This window comes from Sciurus carolinensis, chromosome 14 (assembly GCF_902686445.1).
Source record: "Sciurus carolinensis chromosome 14, mSciCar1.2, whole genome shotgun sequence".
NCBI lineage: Eukaryota > Metazoa > Chordata > Mammalia > Rodentia > Sciuridae > Sciurus > Sciurus carolinensis.
In genome coordinates this window covers 32,054,484-32,079,623 of record NC_062226.1, presented here as the reverse complement: position 1 = coordinate 32,079,623, position 25,140 = coordinate 32,054,484, and the positions used below count along the sequence as shown (strand labels likewise).

The 25,140-nt window shown below is 37.5% G+C and overlaps 1 protein-coding gene across 3 annotated transcripts in view; it reads left to right on the top strand.

Annotated features, from left to right (window-relative positions):
- The window catches only part of Invs (inversin), a 147,318-nt gene that overhangs the window by 100,833 nt on the left and 21,345 nt on the right, over positions 1 to 25,140 (top strand). For 2 of the 3 annotated variants that reach the window (XR_007104882.1, XM_047523946.1), the window contains exons 11-13: positions 3,190 to 3,296; positions 8,767 to 8,979; positions 19,939 to 20,228. Coding sequence is in view for 2 of the 3 variants with exons in the window: in XM_047523946.1 (XP_047379902.1) it covers positions 3,190 to 3,296; positions 8,767 to 8,979; positions 19,939 to 20,228 (610 nt within the window). In the remaining variant the exon portion in view is untranslated. The remainder of the gene's footprint in view (positions 1 to 3,189; positions 3,297 to 8,766; positions 8,980 to 19,938; positions 20,229 to 25,140) is intronic. The other variant, XM_047523947.1, reaches the window with a different exon arrangement.

Here is a 25,140-nt window from a genome sequence, read left to right as displayed (position 1 = left end):
CCTGGCAACAAATGGTATATAAATGTGATTCAGTCACACTGCCAACCTAATATTTAAAAGAAATGGGTTAATCTGTACTCTACCCAACTATGTAGTAATGTATTTGTTTTTCTTATTTTAGCTAGTATTAACTGTTTTTTGAGGGAAAGGGACTAGCTTATTTCAACTCTCTAAAAATATTAGCATAAATTATGTTTTCCAAGTCATAAAATAGATTCTCTTGTAATTCATCAAGCAATTTTTTAATCAAGATTGTTAATATTTGTAAAAGTATCATAATGAAAAACATGTAAAATATAGTCCCTTGTCTTTATATTCTTAGAAATGTGTCTTTTATAATTTGTCATACCTTTTATATTTTACCAAGTTGCCTATTCCTCATATGAGTAGTATACTATGTTCTTTTCCAGTTCCATTAATTTTTATGTGTACTTTGGATTATCTACATTAATAATCTTGCTATTTGTGAATAATAACATTTTTCTTTATTTCCAAGCTTTTCATTTCTTTGTTTTATTTTGTTGAACTAGCTAGGATCTTCAATAAAATGTTGAATAGAATTGGTGACAGTTGGCATAACTCATTGCTTCTCAAAGATCAAGCTTTCAATATTTCACCATTGAATGAAATTGTATTTCTAGTTGCTAAGGGTTTTTAAATATCATAAATAGTTTTTTGTTGAGTACAATTTATGCATCTATCAACAAAAATCAAACTATTTTTCTACTCTTTTCTGTGAATATGGTAAATTATATTGATTGCCTTTTTAAGATGTAAAACCACTCTTACCTTTCTAGACTAAGCTCCACTTACAATGTATTAAGCAGAATAATAAAATTATAATTAATTTTATATATTACGATGTATTATGTTTGTTAATATTTTAAGATTTTTGCATCTATTTTCATGGAACATTTGGCTTATAATTTTCCTTTTTCTATGTTGTATTTGTAAGGTTTAGTAGCAAGTTAATGATGGCCTTATAAAAAGAGTTAGAAAATAGTCCCCTCTTATATTCTCATAACAAATTTATATAAGAGTGGTGTTACTTCTTCCTTAAATATTTGGAAAAATTTATTGCGGTCTCCTGATTTGGGGGTTTTCTTTGTACAAAGGTTTTTAATAACTGATTTAGTTCTATTAATAAGTTTTCTAATTATTTTTCTTTCAATTTTAGTAAGAGATAATTTAATAGGAGTATGTCAAATGTGTTTGCATAAAGTTAGTTATATCTTCATTTACCATTTTTATGTTGGTAAGACCTGTAGTGATTTCCTCATCCTCTATATATTGGTAACATGTATTTTCTCTTTTTTAACTTTTCATGTGGCCTATTCTCTCTTCAGAGGACTTCTATCTTTGTTGACTTTATACATTTTGAGTTTGCTTACTACTTTGATAATTATTTACTCTCATCTTTATTATTTCCTGTCATTCACTTTCCTCAGGTTTGATGTACTACTCTTTTTTTTCCCCCATGATTCTTTTGATGAAAGATTAAATCATCAATTTAATTTTTTTCAATATTTTCTAATATGTGTATTTAAGCATACTTCTCCTAAGCTCTACTTTAGCTTTATCTTACAAGTTTAAGTTGTACCTTCACTGTCATTTAGTTAAAATATTTTCTACTTTCTAATTTGATTTATTCTTTGAACTATAGAATATATTATAGAGTATATTATCCTTTGAACTATAGAATAATATATAGAATATATTATTTAATTTCCAGGCAGTTAGGCATTTTTTTCTCTGTTTTATTTGAATCGATTAGGTTAGTTTCCTATACTCTTGTGACAAATTACCACAAATGAACAACACGAATTTATTATCTTACTGTTTGGGATGTCAGAAGTCAAAATGAGTCTCACTAGGCTAAAAAAAAATCAAGGTGTCAGCAGGGCTGTATTTATTTTGGAGGCTTTAGAGGAGAATTCATTTCCTTAATTTTCCCAGTTTCCAGAGGCTGTCTGCTTACCTTGGGTCATGGCCCCATTCCTCCACCTTCAGAGCCAGCAATGGCTAGTTGGGTCTTTATTTCACTGTTTGACTCTGACAGTCTCCTGCCTCCCTCTTTCTCTTGGAAGAATCCTCATGAATACTTGAGGGCTACCCAGGTAATCTAAGATAATCTCCCCACCTCAGAATTAGAACTAGTAACCTTAATTCCCTGCTTTCTACTTAACAACAAGGTTCCAGCGATTGAGATATGGATATATTTGCATTATTCTTTATAGAGTGCATTATTCTTTATAGTCTTTCTTTATGGTCAGGTATATGACTGGTTTTGATAAATATTCTGCGTACACTTGAAAAGAATGCTGTCATTGCAGAATGCAGTGTCACTTAGAGCAGATCTTTAAATTATGTTATTTAGGTCTTCTATATCTTTTGTGAGCTTTTGTCCTTTTTTTCCCTATCAACTATTATTTTAAAAACACTAAAATCTCCCACTATAATTATAGATTTGACTAGGTCCCCTTTAATTTTGTGAGATTTTGCCCTAGATATTTAGAAGCTCTGTTATTGGATATATATAGATTTAGGTTTGGGACAACTTTCTCTTTAAGTCTTTTAACACTATGAAATATCCCTCTTTAGCAATGCTTTATACCTTTATCTTTCATGACACTGAAGTATTTTAAGAATGAAGGCCACCAAGCCAGGTACAGTGGCCCATGCCTCTGTTCCCAGCTACTCCAAAGGCTAAAGCTGAAGGATCACAAGTTCAAGGCCAGCTTCAGCAACTTAGCAAGATCCTGTGTCAAAATTTAAAAATTAAAAGAACTAGGAATATAACTCAGTAGTTAAGTGCTTCAGGGTTCAAGCCACTGTACTGGGGTTTGAGGGGGGCAATACAGTCCATTTTTTTTTTATTTGACTCAGTTTGAGTTTATCTTATGCTGCCTTATAATTAGATACAGATTTTAGATTTTTGGTTGGAATATTATATAAGTGACTTTGAAACTTTCTCAGGTATCACAGCTGATGGCATATGGTACCCTTTCACATAGTGTTACGTATGATCTCTTGGTTAAGATGATGTCTGTTTTCTCTACTGTATATATAATATTATCCCTTTTTGTAATTGAACAATTTGAGGAGAGGATTATTTATATTTTTAATTAGCATAGTCACATGTCCAAAAATACTCACTCCAGGTGCACTTGATTTTGTTCATGCTTATAGGGAAGAACAGCTTTGCACTGGTCCTGTAACAATGGATACCTTGATGCCATTAAATTATTGCTAGACTTTGCTGCTTTCCCTAATCAGATGGAAAACAATGAAGAGAGGTAAGTTGTGGATAAGAAAAAAAAATAGAGAGAGAGTATGCTTTTGTTCATCCCACATCCTTTCTGCCAGATTAAGAAAACCTCGAGTTTAGATATTGGTTCAAAAGTAAGTAGAATCATAAGGAAACACTACACTAAGAAATCCTGAGCCAGAAAAAAGAGTTTAAGTCCCATACAATATTTATTTAGAATCACAGGATATCATAGGTATTCAGAACTTTAGATATGATATTACCTAAGACAGGTTCACATTTTGCAAATGAGAAGACTTAGACCTCCTTCTGGTTGGTTACTAGCATGAGGTCAGTGAAATCCTGATTGACCAAGACCAGGAATTCAGTTAGGCAAGTGGAATATGTTATATATATCAACAGGTTTCTCTTGATGAAGAGGACATTATCAGTGGACAAAAAGGTGCCATCACGTAGCATGAAAATATGTGGAGAGCTGGTCACAGTTGTGCTTGCCTGTAATCCCAGTAGCTTGGGAGGCTAAGGCAGGAGAATCATGAGTTCAAAGCCAGCCTCTGCAATTTGGTGAGACCCTGTCTCAAAATAAAATATTTTTAAAAGTGGGGGTCTGGGGATGTGGCTTAGTGGTTAAGTGCCCCTGGGTTTGATCCCCAGTACAAAAAAAAAAAAAAAAAAAAAAAAAAAAGAAAAATGAAGAAGCTCAAATGAAAGTTCAGTATTTACTCTATAGATACAACTTCCTTGAATAATATATGGTTCACAGAATTATGCTGTGGTTATTATCGAAGGACCAGGCCCAATAAAAAGAACCAGACACAATGTGAAGTCTAAGCAGGAGAGACTCTTGGTGGTCTTAGAGGGAGTCTAGTAATTTGAAGGTAACCACCAAATTTGTGACCAGACCTCCATATCTGAGGCCTCTTTGGCCCAGATCTGCACATTAGTTGTCACTGTGCATGGCTGCTCTAACTAGAATGGCCCCATCTGTTAGCCACTACAAGTTCTTGCTTGCTGTTAGCAGGTAGAAAACCTTCTAGAAAAGGAGGGACTTCTTTAAATCAACTATCTGGGCTGGGGAGATAGCTCAGCTGGTAGAGTACTTGCCTCACAAGCACAAGACCATGAGTTCAATCCCCAGTACTGCAAAAAAAAAAAAAAAAAAAAAAATTCAACTATCTCAGAGGAGACACATTCCTCCTTTCTAGAATCAACCCCCTTCTCCCTTCTTTCAGAGCCTTTCCTTAGTGAGAGAACTTAAGATGTCCCCTTTAAAGTTCTAAAACAAACAGAAAAGAAAAATGAAGAATCCTAAGAGTTAGTGATGATTTGTGTCTGTGAACTTACTCTAACAATATTTACTGTCTGGATGCTATTTTTTAAAGAAACAACAGAAAAATACATATTTTTATAAATCATTTCCCATTCATATGCTAAGCTTGAATTTCAAACCTAAGTTACTGCATGAATAAAGGTGCTTACTGCCCCTTGGAATAAACATATATTAATTGCAGACCAGAAGACCAAAGGAAAAATTCTCCTAACTCTACTTGCCAATCTGTAGATAAAAAGACAGTGGCCATATCCCAGTCTCTTTTAATGTTTCATTAGTAATGCACCTTGATGTACAAACATCAGAAGTTGGCACTGCCTTTTATATTTATTGACATTCTGGTTTAGGCATTTCACTGATCCCATCAGACCATTCCCACATGGCAAGTCCAATTGTGTCTTATCTCTTGTCTTTATCTACATTGTTTCTTGGCTGGTTACCATCAATGTGGTACTAATTTTTACTTCTCATGCATTGACACTAACCAGTTGATGTACATTGTATAGACATAATTTTTACCAACTTCTTCTGGCTTTCAGTCAATAACTATCTGACAGTCACAATCTAGCATCGATGAAAATATTCATGGTACTTGAATGGTTCTAAATTGAACCATTGAAAAAAGATTGAGTACTAATAACAACAATGTGGTCAGTTGTTAATGCTGGGTATAGATTTCGATCTTAAAATCTTGCTAGATAGTTGGATTATGTCTCTTTGAATCAAATATTGACTGGGAATCCTAATATGAATAAATCAATTATAAAAGACATTTTTGAGAAAATGGGAAATTTGTACAGTGGCATTAGTTTTTACTAAGGAATTCATGTTGATTTTGTTAGTATAATAAAGACATTGTGTCCATGCCTGCATTATTTATAGATGAAAACTGAAATGCATAGAGATGAAATGATAGGAGTTCTAATATTTGTTTTGAAACACTTCAACAAAATGAAAAGAGGTTGGAAGAAGCAAATCTAACAAAAAGTTGTTCTGATTGTTAATTTGAGGTATTGAGTACACAGAGGATTATTATGCTATTCTATTTTTATGCTTGAAATTTCTCATAATAAAATTATTTTTTCATAATAAAAATATCTAATATGTAGTTTTCAATCCAGAAGCAGCCCAAGAAATCTAATTCTTTTCCCCTCCTTTTCCCCCTTTTTATAAATGAAGAAACAGAAGCTCAGAAAAGTTAGGAGAATTCCCAGGGTCATACAGGTCCCCTGTCTCCCACTCCAACATTCTTTAGGGCATATTATACTGCACATTATTTCCTTTGATCATATTCCTAAGTAAAGACATGGTTTGAGCCTCGTATTTCTTAAACCAGATTTTGGTAATTGTTCTTGTATACTACATGAAGAATACTACATATTAATAATTATAATTATTAATTATCACATTTATTAAATACATATGTTGTTTACACATTGATTTTAGAAGCAGTTTCATTCTGTGGGAAACATTCAATAATTGATAGAGGTATTATGGAAGGATTACTGAACTGGGAATCATGTGGCTTAGTTCTAGTCTGCATTCTGTAGAAGATGGTTACATAATCCTCAGCAAGTTGATTTACCGTACTAGGTCTGTTTACTCATTTACAAAACAAAAGTGTTGAACTTGATGACCTTTTAAAGTGCATTTAGTTTTACTGTTATGTGGTTCGATTATGGTAATTTTTTTCTCCAAAAAGCATTTTAGAACATATAGTAAGAATTCTTTTGAATTTACAAAATGTCATCTACTTATAAATGTTTGAAAGTTTATATAGGCACTGCAACCTATGGCCATCTGGTCCCTGAACAGGAGTAGCACATTGAACTTTTGGGAATCAATCTCACAAAAGAGGTGAAAGAGCTCTACAATGAGAACTACAGAACACTAAAGAAAGAAATTAAAGAAAACCTTAGAAGATGGAAAGATCTCCCATGTTCTTGGATAGGAAGAATTAATATTGTCAAAATGGCCATACTACCAAAAGTGCTATACAGATTCAATGCAATTCCAATTAAAATCCCAATGATGTACCTTACAGAAATAGAGCAAGCAATTATGAAATTCATCTGGAAGAATAAAAAACCCAGAATAGCTAAAGCAATCCTTGGCAGAAAGAGTGAAGCAGGGGGTATCGCAATACCAGATCTTCAACTCTACTACAAAGCAATAGTAACAAAAATGGCATGGTATTGGTACCAAAATAGAAAGGTGGATCAATGGTACAGAATAGAGGACACAGACACAAACCCAAATAAATACAATTTTCTCATACTAGACAAAGGGGCCAAAATATGCAATGGAGAAAAGATAGCCTCTTCAACAAATGGTGCTGGGAGAATTGGAAATCCATATGCAACAGAATGAAACTAAACCCATATCTCTCACCATGCACGAAACTAAACTCAAAATGGATCAAGGACTTCGGAATCAGACCAGAGACCTTGCATCTTATAGAAGAAAAAGTAGGTCCAGAGCTTCAACATGTCGGCTTAGGACCAGACTTCCTTAACAGGACTCCCATAGCACAAGAAATAAAAGCAAGAATCAATAACTGGGATAGATTCAAACTGAAAAGCTTTCCCTCAGCAAAGGAAACTATCAGCAATAAAATGAGAACTCTTTTTAATTTTAGCATTTGGGGTTTCAGTAAGAAACTCTGAACTCACAAGTTTCCTTGCTGAAGTGATCAAGCCACCCCTATTCTGAAAACCTGTTCCTTTAATGTCTTACTGTGACTGTGAGGTAAATTTTCAAGAGAGATTTTTTTTCTGTAATCATTGACTAATTCTCCAAGTTGAATCATGCATCCCTATAATCATAATTTTTTTCCACCTCACAGAGCAGCTGATGATTTCCTCCTAATACTTCGGATTGCATAGACTAGTCATAGTTATCCAGAGAGGACTTGGCATCAATGGCCATTAGGTGGTCATAAACACTATTTTGGACCCTATGGAAATGATATTTATGATAAGCAACCATAGTATCACAAACCGTGCTGCAGCTTAGGGTCTGCAATCATAGCAGTAGTAGCTGACATTTATTATTACCAGACCTGTTTCCTTTATGTCAGGCACAATGCAGTCCTCTTTATGTTCATTGTTTCATTTTCTCCATATTAACTTGTTTAACATATGAAAAAATATGGGGCTTAGAAACATCAAGTACATTGTTTAAGAAGTGACAGTCATCATTACCATCATTGAGATATTATTCTTTTACTTCAATTTTTGTACTGTCATTTACTGTTCAGATTCTTAACACATGTATTATTTATATAAAGTAATAATTTTTCTTTTAAAAAGGAAATCTTGATGTTTTTTGCCCTGCAATATATTATTATTTTTATGTAGTCAGAGTTACCAGATTCTTTTATGGTTTCTGAGTTTTCTATCTTTTTTTTTAAGAAAGGCTTTTCCACATTAGTATTGTTTTGTTTTGTTTTGCAATGCTGAGGATTGAACCCAGAGCCTCTGACATGCTTACGAAAACACTCTACCACCGAGATACACCCCAGACCCCACATGAGTATTTTTTAAAAATTTCCATGATATCTTCTAGTAACTTTTTTTTTCTTTAATACTTTGATCTTTGCTCCATCCGTAATTTATTTTGGTATAAAACGTAATACTAGAATCTCTTTTTCCCCAGATAGCTACCTGGTTGTAGCAATACTATTTAATATTTTAATCTTTTCCACCATAATTTAAAGGGCCAACCTTATTATATACAAACTCTCTCCATTTGGATGTATATTTTTCATTTCATGACCATTAACTGTCAGTAACCATGGGCTCAAATTTATGTCTCACAGAATATAATTTGTAGCACTTTATCAAATAGGAGTGGGAGTTATTATTTGGTACATGGGAAAGAAGGAACGTGATCATGTATTCTCAATAGTCCCCAATTTGTGAGCCAGTGAGCCAAACTCAGCAATTGGCATGGTCAACAGCACAAAGCACCTTACCCACAGCCATATTCAACCTTATTTTATACCCCTCAGAAAAAAGAGAATAGCCTTGGAGTAGAGATAATGGCTTTGCCCAGAGAATATTCTGCATCTTGGAATGAATATTATCTGTTTACCAGTACCTTGAATCTGTTTTGTTAAAACATACAAACAAACAAAAAAAACGAAAAACTCTTCTTCCTGCTTCAGGTATACACCTCTTGACTATGCTTTGCTCGGTGAGCGCCATGAAGTGATCCAGTTCCTGTTGGAGCATGGTGCCCTGTCCATTGCAGCCATACAAGATATAGCTGCCTTCAAAATCCAAGCTGTCTACAAAGGATACAAGGTCAGAAAAGCTTTCCGAGACCGGAAGAATCTCCTCATGAAGCATGAGCAGTTGAGGAAAGATGCTGCAGCTAAGTAAGTGTGAGTGTGGAGATTTTGTTCTCACAGCTCAGAATCAGGGTGGAAGGAGGTGGGGGTGGTAGCCAGGAGAGGAAGACAGGAAAGAATTTGATTTTCTTTTGGTCCCTGTACCCATGTCGTCTTCCCTTTTCTGTTCACCTCTGTCTTCTCAGGACCAAGGCTACAGTGAAGGATGAGGGCCTAACCTCCACTTGTTGGCTATAACCCAGGGACAAACCACTGTCACCAGCATCCATGACAGGGAGTTAGGGGTGGGATTACTACCGAGGGTAAACTACAAAGAAATAAGTGATCTTCTTGGCCTTTCTGCCTTTATGATAACACTAGTTATCTGGCCTACTTTTACTAAACTAAACTAAGTCTTGTTTTGATTTGATTAAAGCAACTGTCTTGTATAAATAACTGACTTTCCTCACCCATTCCTTAAAAAATCTCTACTAAACACAGTTGGTATTCTGTACATATGGAGGATTGATTCCAGGACTCCCCTATTAATACCAAAAACCACAGTGCTCAAAACTTTTATATAAAATGCCCTAGCATTTGCATTTGACCTACATGCATCCTCCTGTATATTTTAAATCATTCTCAGATTACTTTTAATATCTAATACAATGTGAATGGTACATAAATCATTGTTATACTATATTGTTTAAGGAAAATGATAAGAGAAAAATTTAAAAAAGGAATAATGACAAGATAAAAAGCTTATATAGGTTCTGCACAGATGCAATTTTTTTCTGAATGTTTCTGATCTGTGGTTGATTCAATATGCAAATACAGGATCTGTGGATATGGTACCAATTGTAAAGTACTTTCCTCACAAAATTTCATTTACTGCTTACTACACATACACCACCCTTGGCTAGACCCTAGGAAGAAATGGTAGCTAAAAGCAAAGAACTTACTTCAAGGACTTCATATTTTTTTAACAATGATACAAAATGTATAAAATAGCCATTTGTGCCTATTACAACATTGTGATTTTATCACATAAATGACTAATTATAGATTCTGCTTGGGTGTGCCTTTTCTTTTATACTTAGGTTAGGTAGGAATATTTTAAATATCATCAGCATATTGTATTAGCAAACACAGATACCAAAACCTCTTATGATGAAGATATAGATGACAGGCAGTTTCTTTTTTTCTTTTTTCTTTTTTTGGTATTAGGGATTGAACCCAAGAGTGATCTCCCTCCAAGCTACATCCCCAGCTCCCAGCCCCTCCACCGTATTTTTTTAAAGTTCAAGACAGGATCTCAATAAGTTGCCTGGGCAGGTCTTGAATTTGCAATCCTCCTGCCTCAGCCTCCTGAGTATCTGGAGTTTCAGGCTTGAAAGGTAGATTCTTGGAGACGAACTTCTGACTGTATCTTGAATGTTTCCAAATCTCCAGTCCTTCAACTCTTAAATCCTTCCATATCTCACCCACAAGGGGGAAGCATAAGTGTAACAAACAACCACTAAAAATATTAATAAATCATCATTAAAAATAAAAGGACAAAATAAATCATTTTAGTGAGAAATTAAATAGTACCAGACTACTAACTATAGGATCCGTTTAGTAGATAAAATAGATGGAAAAACATAATTTTCTGTGACTTTGAGACCACAGAAGTAGATGGTATCTTAGGAAATCGTATCTTGTACTCTCCTCTTAATTAGTCTCTCCTCTTCACCTCTACCCAAGAATCCAGTATTAAAGTCTCTACACGGTCCTCTTTCAGGGACTCTCTACAAGGAATAGGACATTTTCTGGTCGTCCTCTTTATTCATGAGCAGTGCATTCCAGGATCCCCAGTAGATGCCTAAAACCTTAGGTAGCACCAAACCCTTATAGGCAGTTCCCAAATTACAATAGTTGGACTCATAATTTTGGGTCCCTTAAGATGATAACACAAAAGCAATAATGCATTCAGTAGAAACTGTACTTCACATTTTGAATTTTGATCTTTTCCCAGACTGGTGGTATTGCAGTATGACACTTTCATATAATGCAGAGCAGCAGCAGTGAGCCCCATCTCCCAGTCAGCCCCTCAGTTCCATGGGGAATCAACTGATGGCTGACCTAGGATGTTCCAGTAGGCTAGGAGTGTTCAATATATGTTCAACTTATCATATTTTAAGCTTACCATGAATTTTCCAGAGTGTAACTCCAGCATAATCAAGGAACATCTGCATACACTATGTTTTTTCCTGTATATACATACCCACATTAAAGTTTAATTTATAAATTGGCACATTAAAAGATTAAAACCAATAATGATTAAATAAAAAATTACAACAGTATGACATAATAAAAATTAGGTGAATGTAATCTCTTTCTCTCTCAAAATATTTTAATGTACTTCACCTTTTCCCTTAAAGGAAACACTTTACAGCTTCTCTTCAGCATCTCCAAATTGCCAGCATCATTACTCTTGCACTTGAGGACCATTATTAATAATGGTTGCTTTGATACTAGCACTGTGATACTGCAACAGTTGATCCAATAACTAAGATATGTCTATTAAGCAACTAATGTGCATATATAGTGAGATTATACTGGACAAAGGGATAATTTGTGTCCTGGTCAGGATAGAATGGGAAAGTAGAGATTTCATCATGCTACATACAAACTTACTGTTTGTTTCCAGAATTTTCCTTGTAATATTTTGGCTCAGGGCTCACAGTGGGTAACTAAAACTGTGGAAAGTAAAATCACAGATAAGGAGAGACTACTATATTTACTCCTACAGATGTTTCCATAAACTCCAGTTTAATGTATGAGAATCTATTTTCAGAATTCAAAGTCATACTTACCTGTGTATGAAGTGGGACTCGACAAAAGCAGAGTGGCTGAGTTTCTATGTTCCCGTAGGAGTGTGTATTAAAACAAACACATTCCACTTCATTATTGGAAAGAGGATACCCTGGAATCCTACTTTTCCCCAAACTCCCTTCCAGCAGAATAAAAAGGGTATGGTAGAATGGGAAGACACTTGGATTCAAACCCAGCCTCTGATGCTTTCCTGTGATGATTCAAACACAGCATTTCTCTGTGCACCTTTCTCTCCTCATTTGCGAAACATGACTTGTTAGGCCAGTTCATTTCTAGGCCTCTCCAGTTCTGTAGAAACTCCCCAGTCTGCATCATTAGTGAGCTGCAGCTTCTTTTTCTTCTCCTTTGCCTGTAGGGCTGCCCAGAGGTTGTATGCCTAGAGCTAAGAGTTGGGATGGGTATATTCTTGAGTCTGTTTATAACTGGAAACCAAGAACCAACCTGTGAAAGGATCTCCTGTACAGAGTAGGGAATTTAAAATACTGGCATGCTTAAATAACATAGTGATTTTAGTTTTTTTTCTTTTCCTAACATAGACTTTTGTGACTTCCTGTCCAGGGGGTTTGAAACAATAAGATTTAGGAAACTAGCCCCAAACCTCTTTTAGTTATTATTCTAATTAATTAGTTTCTCTACCATGGAAGGTTGTTTTTTGTTTTTATTTTGTTTGTTTTGTTTTGTTTTTCAGTGCTGGGAATTGAATTTAGGATTTATTTTAGTCAGTCATTTTGTTGCTTTGACCAAAAGACCTGACAAGAACAATTTTAGAGGAGGAAAAGCTTATTTGGGGGCTCACAGTTTCAGAGGTGGAATGATGGGTTATGAAAGCCTTAACCCAATCGGTGAATTAATTTCTGATAGGAATTAGCTGAGTGGTAATTGAAGGTGGGTAGGGTGTGACTGGAGGAGCAGGTCATTGGGGATGTGCCTTTTCGGCATATATTTTGTCCCTGGTGAGTGGAGCCTCTCTCTGCTCCCTTGTGCAATGTCTTGAGCGGCTTTCCTCCACCACACTCTTCTGCTGTGATGTTCTGCCTCGCGGTGGACCCTGAGGAATGGAGTTGGCCATTTATGGACTGAGCCCCTAAGTAAGCTTTTCCTCCTAAAATTGTTCTTGTCAGGTCTTTTCCTATCAGCAGCGAAGAAGCTGACTAAAACAGGGCCTCCCACATGCTAGGCGAATGCTCAACCCTAACACTGATTTTTAAAAACCCTTTTAAATGGGAGCTGTACTTTCTTGTTATAATATTTTTAAATAGACAAAATGGAAAAACTGCAATCTTTTCTACTCTTTCTTGATTATAGTGTTTCCTTTATTGGGTATTATTATTAGAAATGAACAAGTTTTTTAACAGTTCAGACATCATTCCTATAGTTATTATAGTATAGATCCCCAAGTGAAATATTTCAATAGAAGAGACACTGATTTAACTTGTTCTAAGTTTATTTTTCAAGAATTATTTCTTAAAATCTGAGTCGATGTTAAGTTTTGTTTTCAATTTTTGCTTCAAGAAACAAAAATAGGAATGTGGCATCTGCAGCATCGACTTAAGGTGGGCCAGGCACATCATGTTACCTCAATGTACCTTTCCTATTTAATCATGCTGGGATTGCAGAAATCACCTTCCTTCCAGTGAAGATGTGAAAGGAACTTATTAAACTTGAAGTAAAGTGGTCTCTAATTTATGATAGAGAAATTGGAAGAGAGAAAAGTTGTAGTCATATTTAGTAAGTCAGGTATTTTAGAAACTCCTATTTAAGAAATATCTATAATCCATTTAAAAGCACTTTATAACTCACAGTGCACTACCCATGTTGTTTCCAAAATGAACATTACTATAATTTACCTGCCAAAGTGCAGAGTGGAATGCACTCTTAAATAGACCATGTTTATGTTGATCACCCTTCTTCCTTGAAGCTTCCTTTTTGCCAGGTTCTTATTTCTCTCTAATCTCAGAGCTCCTCTCTCTGACTCCTCTCACATCTTTTAAGTATACCATCACCACACTGAGGTCAGCCCTGGAAGTTACTCTTTAGACTTCTACTCATGCTGTACTGTTTTCCATTGAAAATGTACCCACTCTTAAAATGTAAATTAGAGTCAAGTGCAGTGGTATATGCCTATAATTCCAGCTACAGGGAGGCTGAGGCAGGAAGATCAGAGATTCAATGCCAGCCTGAGCAACACAGCAAGACCCTGTCTCAAAAATTTTTTCAAATTAATTCATCTCAAATTAATTCATTTTTTCAGATTAATTAATCTGTCTCATATCCTGACCTCTGGAACTCTAATCCCACTGTCTCATATCCTGACCTCTGGAACTCTAATCCCACTGTCTCATATCCTAACCTCTGGAACTTTAATCCCACTGTCTCATATCTTGACGTCTGGAACTCTAATCCCACTGTCTCATATCTTGACCTCTGGAACTCTAATCCCACTGTCTCATATCCTGACCTCTGGAACTCTAATCCCCCTGTCTCATATCCTAACCTCTGGAACTCTAATTCCACTGTCTCATATCTTGACCTCTGGAACTCTAATCCCACATTGTCAGTTGTCTTCTGGGCTTTTCCACTTTGCCAACCTTTTGTCACTTGCCAACATTTCAGATCATTCATTGTTCCCATTTGCATGTCTTGTGGTTACTATCACTTCAAGCTCACTGTGCGAAACTTAGAACAATCTGTCTGTCTTCTGACCTTCTTATTTTCTTGGTAGTGCTACCACCAGTGATTCTGTTCATTCCTCCTTTGAAATGTTCTTTTAGATCCATTTGCTTTCATTCTTCTCTCTTACCACTCTACATAGGCCATTGCTCTTGAATATCAGCCATGATGCTATGTAAGACCTTCTAATATTTTACTTCCATTTATATCTCCAAGTCTTATTTCTGTCCACTTACCAACACCTTCCCACACTCTCATACTTGAGATCTTGGCCATCCTGAACTTTCTTTAGTTCCTCACTTACAATGACCTCTGGGAGACCTGAATTTCTTTCTGAGATTGAGTATGTCCCTAAAAGTGAGGTAATCAAGTCAAGTTTTGGTCACCAGTTCAAATCCTTGTGATGCTTCAATCCCTTATACAAGAGAGTGCTCTGTGTCAAGTGGCAAGGAATTCTGTGCCTCTCAAAACAGCTCATTCCATTAGTGAAGGGTTCTATCTGGAAGTTCTTCCTGTCTTTTGCCTTGAAGCCAAAGAGAAATGTCTAAATCGTTTTTCATAAACTAGCTTTCAGATAGTTAAAGGAAATGCTTATAATACTCCAACTCCTGCCTCAGGAATTCCTTTGACTTTATAATTGATCCTTTTGCATCCTGCTTCCCTGAATATTTCCAGTTTGTCAACACCTCTCTCCAGGGTTGGTCCATGTGTCTAATTCCTGTTCTCAGAAAACCATCTGATCCACAGGGAATTACTTCCGTGGTTCTACTTCATGCCAGCCTACTTCAGAATCTCTCACTTTTCAGTAAAATAAATAGGAGCTTTCTTATCTGGAATGGGCTCAGGGCTCCATGGATACCCTTAAGACTATATCCAGCATTTTGTATATCAGGAGCATATATTCATTTTGGTGGAGAGGCTCTAGAGTTGTTGTTGTTGTTTTTTTAAATTTCAGTCTCAAAGGAGGTCCATAAGTCACACACACACACACACACACACACACACACACACACACACCAAAAAGGAAAAAAAAAAAAAAAAACTAGACTAAATGATCTCTGAGGTCTCTGTTAGCAATAACATTCTGTAAGTCAGAGGTCCTAAGACGCACACCATTTTCTTATTCCCTTGAGAGGAAGTTAAAGACCAAATATTACTTTGCCTGATATTCATTGACAATGAAGAGATAGACTCTGACAGACCTCTAAATACCATGCAACAGCAACTGAAAAGGTTACAGCTAAACCTTTTCTGTCTCATGAGGTCATCAGTTTCCTCTTGCTGGAAATGTTCCAGCAGGAGATGAATTATCATCTCTACAGGATGTTATATAAGAAATTTTTTAAATTACATGAACAACTGGTCTGTGAGGATCTCCTGTGAGTCAAAGCGTCAGTGAGGGCTAAGTGGCAGGTCTTTGCTCATGCTCTTCCCTCTGCCTGGAATAGCCTTCTCTCACTTCATTCCTCCCTCATTTTGACATCCTTAATTTAGAGCCTTTTCTCTCTCAGTTTAATTAGCAACTTTCTCCCACATCTTCCTAGAGCTCAGTGGAGATACCTCTATTTTGGCACTCATCACACCTCAATCTCCCTATCTGCAGAAGTGTAGTGTCCTGGTTCCCCCACTTCATAGTCAGTTCCTTAAGAGCAGGGGCTGTTTGTTACATGTCTGAATCTCCAGTTCTTTGGAGTATTTGGTAGATAGTAAGAATTCGAAAAGTATATTGGGTCTAAGACCTTACGTATGTCAGTCATCACTCTAGGCCATAGTTTCCCCACCTGTCAAGTGGAAGGATTGAACCAGATACTCTCTTGGATCTCTTTTTGCTTGATTACTGTGAATCTCTGTTAAGTATGCCACTTGAACTTATTAGCCCTACCCAAGGCAGCAAACACTCTTAGTTACTCATATCCTCACAGTGTACTCTAGCACTTACACATTTGTGCATTTGGATTTCCAAGTCCCTACATATTGATCATGAGCAAATTACCATTTGACAGGTTTATGACAGGAACTGCCCTAAGAGGCTCATGCCTGTAATATACTTGAACATATACCATGATTTTCTTAACCTCTTAGACCAAAGCAGCATACAAATCTTACCCCTGCCAGATTCAGACAATATTGAGAAAAGCACGTATTCAGTATTGGCAAATGAGATTATTATTTGTGCTACCTGGAATATTTTTCTTTATGAAAAATCAATTTTTTAAAAGAACCATTTAATAAAGTCATGAAATCAAGGCCTAATTATATATTCTGATAGTCACATTATTTCTCTTAATTCTGCTTATTTAGTTCTTCAAAATGGAAAATCACCTCCTGCTGTAAACCTCCTCCTCCAAAGAAAACTTTGGAAGGCAGAGTCCCATTGCTTTATGGATATCCTCATTACTCCAAAAAGCTGCATCCTTTTTTTTTTTTCCTTTCTTTTATTTTCATGTGGCTGCTTTTGTCAGAAGCCCAGAAAGTGCTGCAGTAAAAGATTTTGCACAGGGACTGACTTCTTGGAATTAAGAAGAAGGGCTGTTTGATTTCCTAAAAGAAACAACTGCTCAAATAGCAGAGTGTAACTTACCACCTTAGAGCCCTCCCCCTTAATGGCATTGAGATCCATGTAGATGCCAGCCATGTGCATCTGTCTAAAAGGCCAATATTATTCTCTCAAAGCAGCTCAATTCCTTGTGCTGTGTGGAGAGCACAGCTCCCTCTTCCTGCCAGGAGGGAGCTGTTGGGTCGTTAGCAGCACTCCAGTTCACCCAGTGCTTCCACTTTCTCCAGACAGATTACACTGAGTGACGCCTTCTGGCATCCATGTGGGTCCCAGGCACTGATGATGCCAGACTGTCCAGTTAGTATGGTGACCACAGGGCAGCACACTCAATGTCGGCAGTTAGCTGGGCTCTAACAAAACCAGGGACAAATAAAAACATCTGAGCTGTACAGGAGTTAGCCAGGCCCATCTGGCCAAGTTCTCTGCAGTGAGACATACCAGAAAACTAGATAAGCAAGCCTGGACCCCAGATTAGGGCTTCTCCAAACTGAAAAAATGTAACCCGATGTCTGTCAGCTGAGTCTTCTCTGTCCCTTGAGATCTTAATAGGCTTTGCTTCAGATTCCTGACTGGAGAAGTCTGAATTCTACACCTGTTGGGAGTTCTTGCTTCCATAGCTGGTGTCAGCTCTGTAGCTTGTCAGGTTGCTTATAAAAAAGCACTGCTGAGCATGGTAGACCTTACCAAAAGTCAGTTCTTATCCCTTACTGTACAGTTAACAGGCTCTCCTGTTCTCTAAAACCTTGCTGCTCAAAGTTTGGTCAGAGGACCAGAAACATCTGTCACCTGGGTGCATGTGGGAAACGTAGAATCTTGAGTCCCTCCCCAGATTTGCTACATCAAAATGTTAACAAGATCCCAAGTGATTCAGCCCATTAGAGTTTGAGGAGCAAAGACCCAAGGTCACCTCATCATGGGAGGCTTCCTCTTCTGCCCTGGCCCTGCCTCTGCCGCCTCTCACCTTCTCCTTCTCCCCACACCTTCCCTGTCCTTTGTTCTTTCACCTCCTCCTCCTTGTCAGCAGCTACCAACACATTTGTCTCTTGCAGAATAGCCCTTTTCTCTAGAGCCTCTGATCTGGCCACCACCAAGGTCCTATAGGTCTCCCTTATACCAGTCCTCAGTCTTGTCCCCAAGCTTATTAGAGTAGTTGTCCCAACAAGGTCACCTAAGAGGGGCTCTGATACCAGCCAGCGATCAGGATAAAACAACTCTCCATCTCATTAAAAGAAATCCCAAATTTTGTAAAGATAGCTGCTCCCAAACAAACCTGTAAATCAAAACAGGATTCTGAACTAGCATACAAGTGTTGGACCTAGCAAAACAGGAGATTTCTTAGGGTCATTTAGTAGTTACTGGCAGAAGCAGAATTAGAAAACTTTTACTTCCCAGCTCGGAGTTCTCTACCCTAACCTAACCACTCTACACTGAATGGGACCTTTAAGAGGCAACTATAGTCACTGTCACTGTCACTAGGACTCATCTGGGAAGTGGATATATATTGAGTGCCAGCTATGTATCAAAAGTGCCAATCAAAGATCAGAAGCAGCAAAACTAAGCAGGTTTTTCCATATTACCTGTCTTTGCCCAAACTCCTCTTTCAGCCTGAAATCCTCACTCCCCACTCTCTGCCTAGTGGATTTCCACGTATCTTTGATAACTTCTCGATTCCTCCAAATAAAATGTATTCCCACATCTTCTGTTCAGGCATACCGCTATAACAGTTCTTCCATAACAGGTTAGGTCTCCATTTTCCTGGCTGGAAATTCTGGATAGAATGTTTCTCAAGGGACAACCTGAACTCTTTAGTTCTCATTCTGGATCTTCAGTGCCCTGTAGAGAAGAGACTTATAAAATGTTATTCTTATTTCTTCCTATCTTTCCTTTGACAATTCCCTACAAATTAGTGGCATTGACCAAACAAATCCTGCCCTTAGTTCAACCCCTTTGTTCTAAAACTCTGGTCTTTTCTGGGCTAGGCTACCTGGAATCCATCTGCCTCACCCTGCTACTCATTTTGAGACCTGGTCTCTCCTACATAGCCCTCTTCTATTCTGTTGCTACTCAAGGATTGCAGCTCAGCTACCAGCTACTTGTGTATGTCTTTTGAAAATTATCCTACCTTCTGGTCCTCATTGCAAAGAGAATGGGTTTGAGTTCTTAGCTAGAGCTCAGGAGCAGTGTTGCATTCTTAGGTGTGTTTTAATCAGTTGGGAGATGATTTGCAAGTGATTTTTTTTTCATATATTCATTAAGATTTGTCAAGGGTCACCAGGTGTGGTAGCTCACACCTGTAATCCCAGCAGCTCAGGAGGCTGAGCCAGGAGGATCTCGAGTTCAAAGCCAGCCTCAGCAAAAGCAAGGCACTAAGCAACTCAGTGAGACCCTGTCCCTAAATAAAATACAAAAAAGGGCTGGGGATATGGCTCAGTGGTTGAGTACCCCTGAGTTCAATCCTTGGTACCCAAAAAAACCAGAAGATTTGTCAGGGGCCTTTTTCTGATAAGTAGAACACATTTGAGACTATCCCTGTCATTCAGTTGCATTTTGCTGTGCTTCCTGGAATAGGAGGAAAAAGGGTAGAGTTACAAGTAGCTTCAGGATCACACACACACACACACACAAGAGACACACACACTCTGATCATCTGTCTTGTGTCTCAACAGTGCAAGACTGATCTGTAAGATTCTTTTTGGCTGTGTCACCCTTTGAGGTTTATGGTGTGATATAAAAAGAAAGGGTTTTTATTGTATCTGAAGAAAAGACTGCTCATGGAAAATGTGAATTTCCAAATCCCTCCTATGCTGTGGTAGCTCCTCTTAAAATTTCAGTCCCATGCAGGGACAACTGAGCAAATGATACTCTTTTAAACTTTTCTTCTTCCTCTTTGATTTTCCTTCCAGAAAGCGGGAGGAAGAAAACAAGCGAAAAGAGGCAGAACAACAGAAAGGACAGTTGAGCCCAGATGCCTGCAGACCGCAAGCCCTTCCCTGTCTGCCTAGACCCATTCTGCAGAATGAGACCAGCAGACAGAGCAGTGCCCCCAGCAAACAGCCTCCTACCAGCCACACAGCCCAGAGCCCTGAGCTGAGAAACAGCAGAGGGTCTCTAGGTGGGTCTCCAGACAAAGCCCCCCAGAAGGAGCCACATGTTTTCTCAGACCTGCAGGAAACAGACTCCAGAAAGTCAAATGGTATGTGTGTAGACTGTTGTCTAATGCCAGCCCATGGATCATGGGCTCTTTTGATTGGCATATTTAGACCATTTACATTTATTATAATTATTAGCACTTAAGTCTGCCATTTTGTGGTTTATCTGTTTGTTTCCTATGGTTCTCAGGTCTCCGTTCTCTTTCCTTTCCTTCCTATGTGTTTCTAGAACATTTTTTAGGATTCCATTTTAATTGGTTTATAATGTTGAGCGTTATCCTTTCTATAGTTTTCATAGTGTCAACTCATATGTAACTTGTAATAGTCAACATTTTCCTCCGAGCAAAATGTGGAAATCTCACTTCCATTTAGGTAGCTTTACCTTCTCCACTTTTAAATTTCGTTGCTTGGGGATCCAATGATGTCATAATTGTTATTTCAATCACCAAGTCCAGAGGAAACTAGGCACAAGCTTCCAAGAGTTCTCTTCCAGTGGAGTCCCACATGGCATACTTAACTCCTTCAGCAATAAACTGTAACAACCAGATTTTTGTCTACCCTGTCTTCCCAGCCCTCAGAATGAGCCCAATAGATAGAGGGAGCTCCCAGCAAACGGTCTTCTTCCAGTCGCACAGCTCAGGACCCTGGATTAGGAGACAGCAGAGGGAATCCAGAAAAGCTCACTTGAACCTAGAACTCCAGGATTTTAAGTACATTGAGCCACTCATAGGTTAGGGAAAGGTGGGAAACCTCCAGATATCTAAGTGCAAATGCCAACATAGTGAAAAGGGCAAATAATATCAGTATTATTATGAAAACAGTTTTCACCTTGTAGATTCTCAGAGAGGGTCTTTGGGATCTCATGATTACTTACTTAATTTAGGGCTTGGACAACCTGATCTATTTTTCTGGACCCAATTTTCTTAACTATGAAATGGGTGTATATTCTCATCCCTCCAAGGTAATTATGGATGAAATAAAAAAATGTAGAATACTTGTTATAGCCTATAACCCATAGTAGGTCTTTAGTAATTATTATTGTTAAGCCACACTGCTAATTTAACCAAGACTTCTTTCTACATAAAAGTGTACATAAATGACCACAAACATTTCTGGAATATAATGCCATAATCTATGTACAGTGACAGTGTGCCATCCACGTAATACTTAAGGAAGGTGTGATATTTTGTTACATACTCGCTCATTTATTCTTTCATTAATTAGGATTCCATGATGTGACATCCATGTTGAATTTTCTTGAGTTTTTTCCTAGCTTAGGGCCTTTGTAGATGACATTCCCTCTTCCTGCCATGGGGATACAAAAAGGTTCGTATTCTTCAGATCTCAGGAATGATCTTTCTGTGCAGCCACATCTCCCCACTAACCAAGGCTGCATTTTCCTGTGCTGTGCTCCCATATGTCTCTCATATTTCCCTATTATGCATCTCATCACCTTTCACTGTTCTTACTGGTTTGTCTACATTTTCTACAAGATCACGGATCTGTAAGAGCAGGGTTATTTCAGTCATCTACTGCTGTGTAACATGTGACACCAAAATTCAGTGGCTCAGAACAACGGTTTATTCTCATAATTCTGGGGTTTGGTTGGGCAGTTCCTCTATGGATTCTATTTGGCCCTACTCGTGAGGCTACATTCGAGACAGCAGCATTGCATGGTCTGAGATAGACTGACTTGAATGTCTGACAGTTGGTGCTGCTGTTAGCTGGAATTCCTTGACTCTGTGTTACCTGGCCCTCCATCTTCCAATAGTGGTCTTCCATCTTGCATAGTGGCCTTTGAATAGCATTCTCAGAAAGCAAAGGCAAAAGCTACAGACCTCTTAAGAAATAGGTTCTAGAATTTGCATGCCACATTCTTTTTTTATTTTTATTTTTTATTTGTTCTTTTTAAATAGACATGACAGTACAGTGAATTTTGACATATTATACATACATGGAATATAACTTATTCTAATTAGGATCCCATTCATGTGGTTGTACATGATGTGGAGTTTCACTAGTCATGTATTCATATATGAACATAGAAAAGTTAGGTCCAATTCATTCTACTATCTTTCCTATTCCCATTCCCCTCCCTTCTCTTCATTCTCCTTTGTCTAATCAATTAACTTCTATTGTCCCTAACCCCTTATTATGTGTTAGCATCTTCATGTCAGAGAGAACATTTAGCCTTTGACTTTTGGGATTGGCTTATTTTGCTTAGCATGATAGTCTCCAACTCCATCCATTTACCAGCAAAAGTCATAAAGTTATTCTTTTTCATGCTGAGTATTGTGTATATATACATTTTCTTTGCCAATTCATCTGTTGAAGGGCACCTAGGTTGGTTCCACAGCTTGGCTATTGTGAATTGGGCTGCTGTAAACTTTGATGTGGCTTGCATGACACATTCCATTGATAAAAGCAAGTATGAAACCATCCCAGACTGATGTAGAGAAATAGATTCCACCTTTGTGTATATGGAAGGAATTTTTGGCTATCAAACAATCTATCAGAGTACCTTTTTGATCATAGATTATTCACATGTTTCCCAAACCAAAGTATTCTTACCCTTATCTAAGGCCCCCCCAAATCTCATCCCAAGTTGAAGTCCAGACGTGGTTCAGGTTCACCAGGTGAATAACGTGTACCAAAAGTACACATTATCAGTCCTCCCACACCCACCAAGCAATGGTGAGTCAAGAACAGAATAACCACAGTGGACACATCTCCTCCTGAAAGGGTGGGCCAGGAGGCATATAGCAGCAGCAGCCACTAGTGCACAGCCAGGTTTGTAACTGAATAGCTTTACCTGCCTGTTTCCTGACTAGGAAATTTGGGCCCCAGAGGCTTCTTTTTCTTTATATTGTCTCACCATTTCAAGTTGGTGCTGTTCTCAGTAATACTATTATCTCAAAAACTTTGAATTTCCTGTGAAGGATTGACTCCATGTTCCAAAAAATGACATTCATAATTATGTTTCAAACTTCTTTCTGGTTTGAGTGGCTCAGATTTCTGTGCTAAAACACCCTGGAAACTCTTTAAAATTCTTTTGTGTAGCTGAGAAGGTTTACTATGCACCACTTTAAATATTTTTTTGTTTTTATTTATTTTTATTGTAAACAAATGGGATACATGTTGTTTCTTTTTGAACATGAAGTAACAGCATACCATTTGCATAATCATACATTTACATAGGGTAATGATGTTTGATTCATTCTGTTATTTTTTCCTTCCCCCCACCCCTCCCACCTCTCTTTTCCCTCTATACAGTCCCTCCTTCCGCCATTCTTGCCCCCTCCCACCCCCCATTACATGTCATCATCCGCTTATCAGTGAGATCATTCGTCCTTTGGTTTTTTGAGATTGGCTTCTCTCACTTAACATGATATTCTACAATTTAATTCATTTGCCTGCAAATGCCATAATTTTATTATTCTTTATAGCTGAGAAGTATTCCATTGTATATATATACCACAGTTTTTTTATCCATTCATCAATTGAAGGACATCTAGGTTGGTTCCACAGTCTGGCTGTTGTGAATTGAGCAGCTATGAACATTGATGTGGCTGTATCTCTGTAGTATGCTGATTTTAAGTCCTTTGGGTATAGCCGAGGAGTGGGACAGCTGGGTCAAATGGTAGGTCCATTCCAAGTTTTCTAAGGAATCTCCACACTGCTTTCCAGAATGGCTGCACTAATTTGCAGCCCCACCAGCAATGTATGAGTGTACTTTTTTCCCCACATCCTCTCCAACACCTATTGTTGCTTGCATTCTTAATAATCGCCATTCTAATTGGGGCGAGATGGAATCTTAGTGTAGTTTTGATTTGCATTTCTCTTATTACTAGAGATGGTGAACATTTTTTCATATGTTTGTTGATTGCTTGTAGATCTTCTTCTGTGAAGCATCTGTTCATATCCTTAGCCCATTTGTTGATTGGGTTATTTGTATTCTTGGTGTAGAGTTTTTTGAGTTCTTTATATATTCTGGAAATTAGTGCTCTATCTGAAGTATGAGTGGCAAAGATATTCTCACACTCTGTAGGCTCTTTCTTCACATTGCTGATAGTTTCCTTTGCTGAGAGAAAGCTATTTAGTTTGAATCTATCCCAGTTATTGATTCTTGCTTTTATTTCTTGTGCTATGGGAGTCCTGTTAAGGAAGTCTGATCCTAAGCCAACAAGTTGAAGATTTGGACCTACTTTTTCTTCTATAAGATGCAGGGTCTCTGGTCTGATTTCAAGGTCCTTGATCCATTGTGAGTTGATTTTTGTGCAGGGTGAGAGATAGGGGTTTAGTTTCATTCGGTTGCATATGGATTTCCAGTTTTCCTAGCACCATTTGTTGAAGAGGCTATCTTTTCTCCATTGCATATTTTTGGCACCTTTGTCTAGTATGAGAAAGTTGTATTTATTTGGGTTTGTGTCTGTGTCCTCTATTCTGTACCATTGATCTTCCTGTCTATTTTGGTGCCAATACCATGCTGTTTTTGTTACTATTGCTTTGTAGTATAGTTGAAGTTCTGGTATTGCGATACCCCTGTTTCATTCTTCCTGCTAAGGATTGCTTTAGCTATTCTGGGTTTCTTATTCTTCCAGATGAATTTCATGATTGCTTGCTCTATTTCTGTAAGGTACATCATTGGGATTTTAATTGGAATTGCATTGAATCTGTATAGCACTTTTGGTAGTATGGCCATTTTGACAATATTAATTCTTCCTATCCAAGAACTTGGGAGGTCTTTCCATCTTCTAAGGTCTTCCTCAATTTCTTTCTTCAATGTTTTGTAGTTTTCATTGTAGAGATCTTTTACCTCTTTGGTTAGATTGATGCCCAAGTATTTTATTTTTTTTCAGGCTATTGCAAATGGAGTTGTTTTCCTCATTTCTCTTTCAGCTGTTTTGTCACTTGCATATAAAAATACTTTAGATTTATGTGTGTTGATTTTATAGC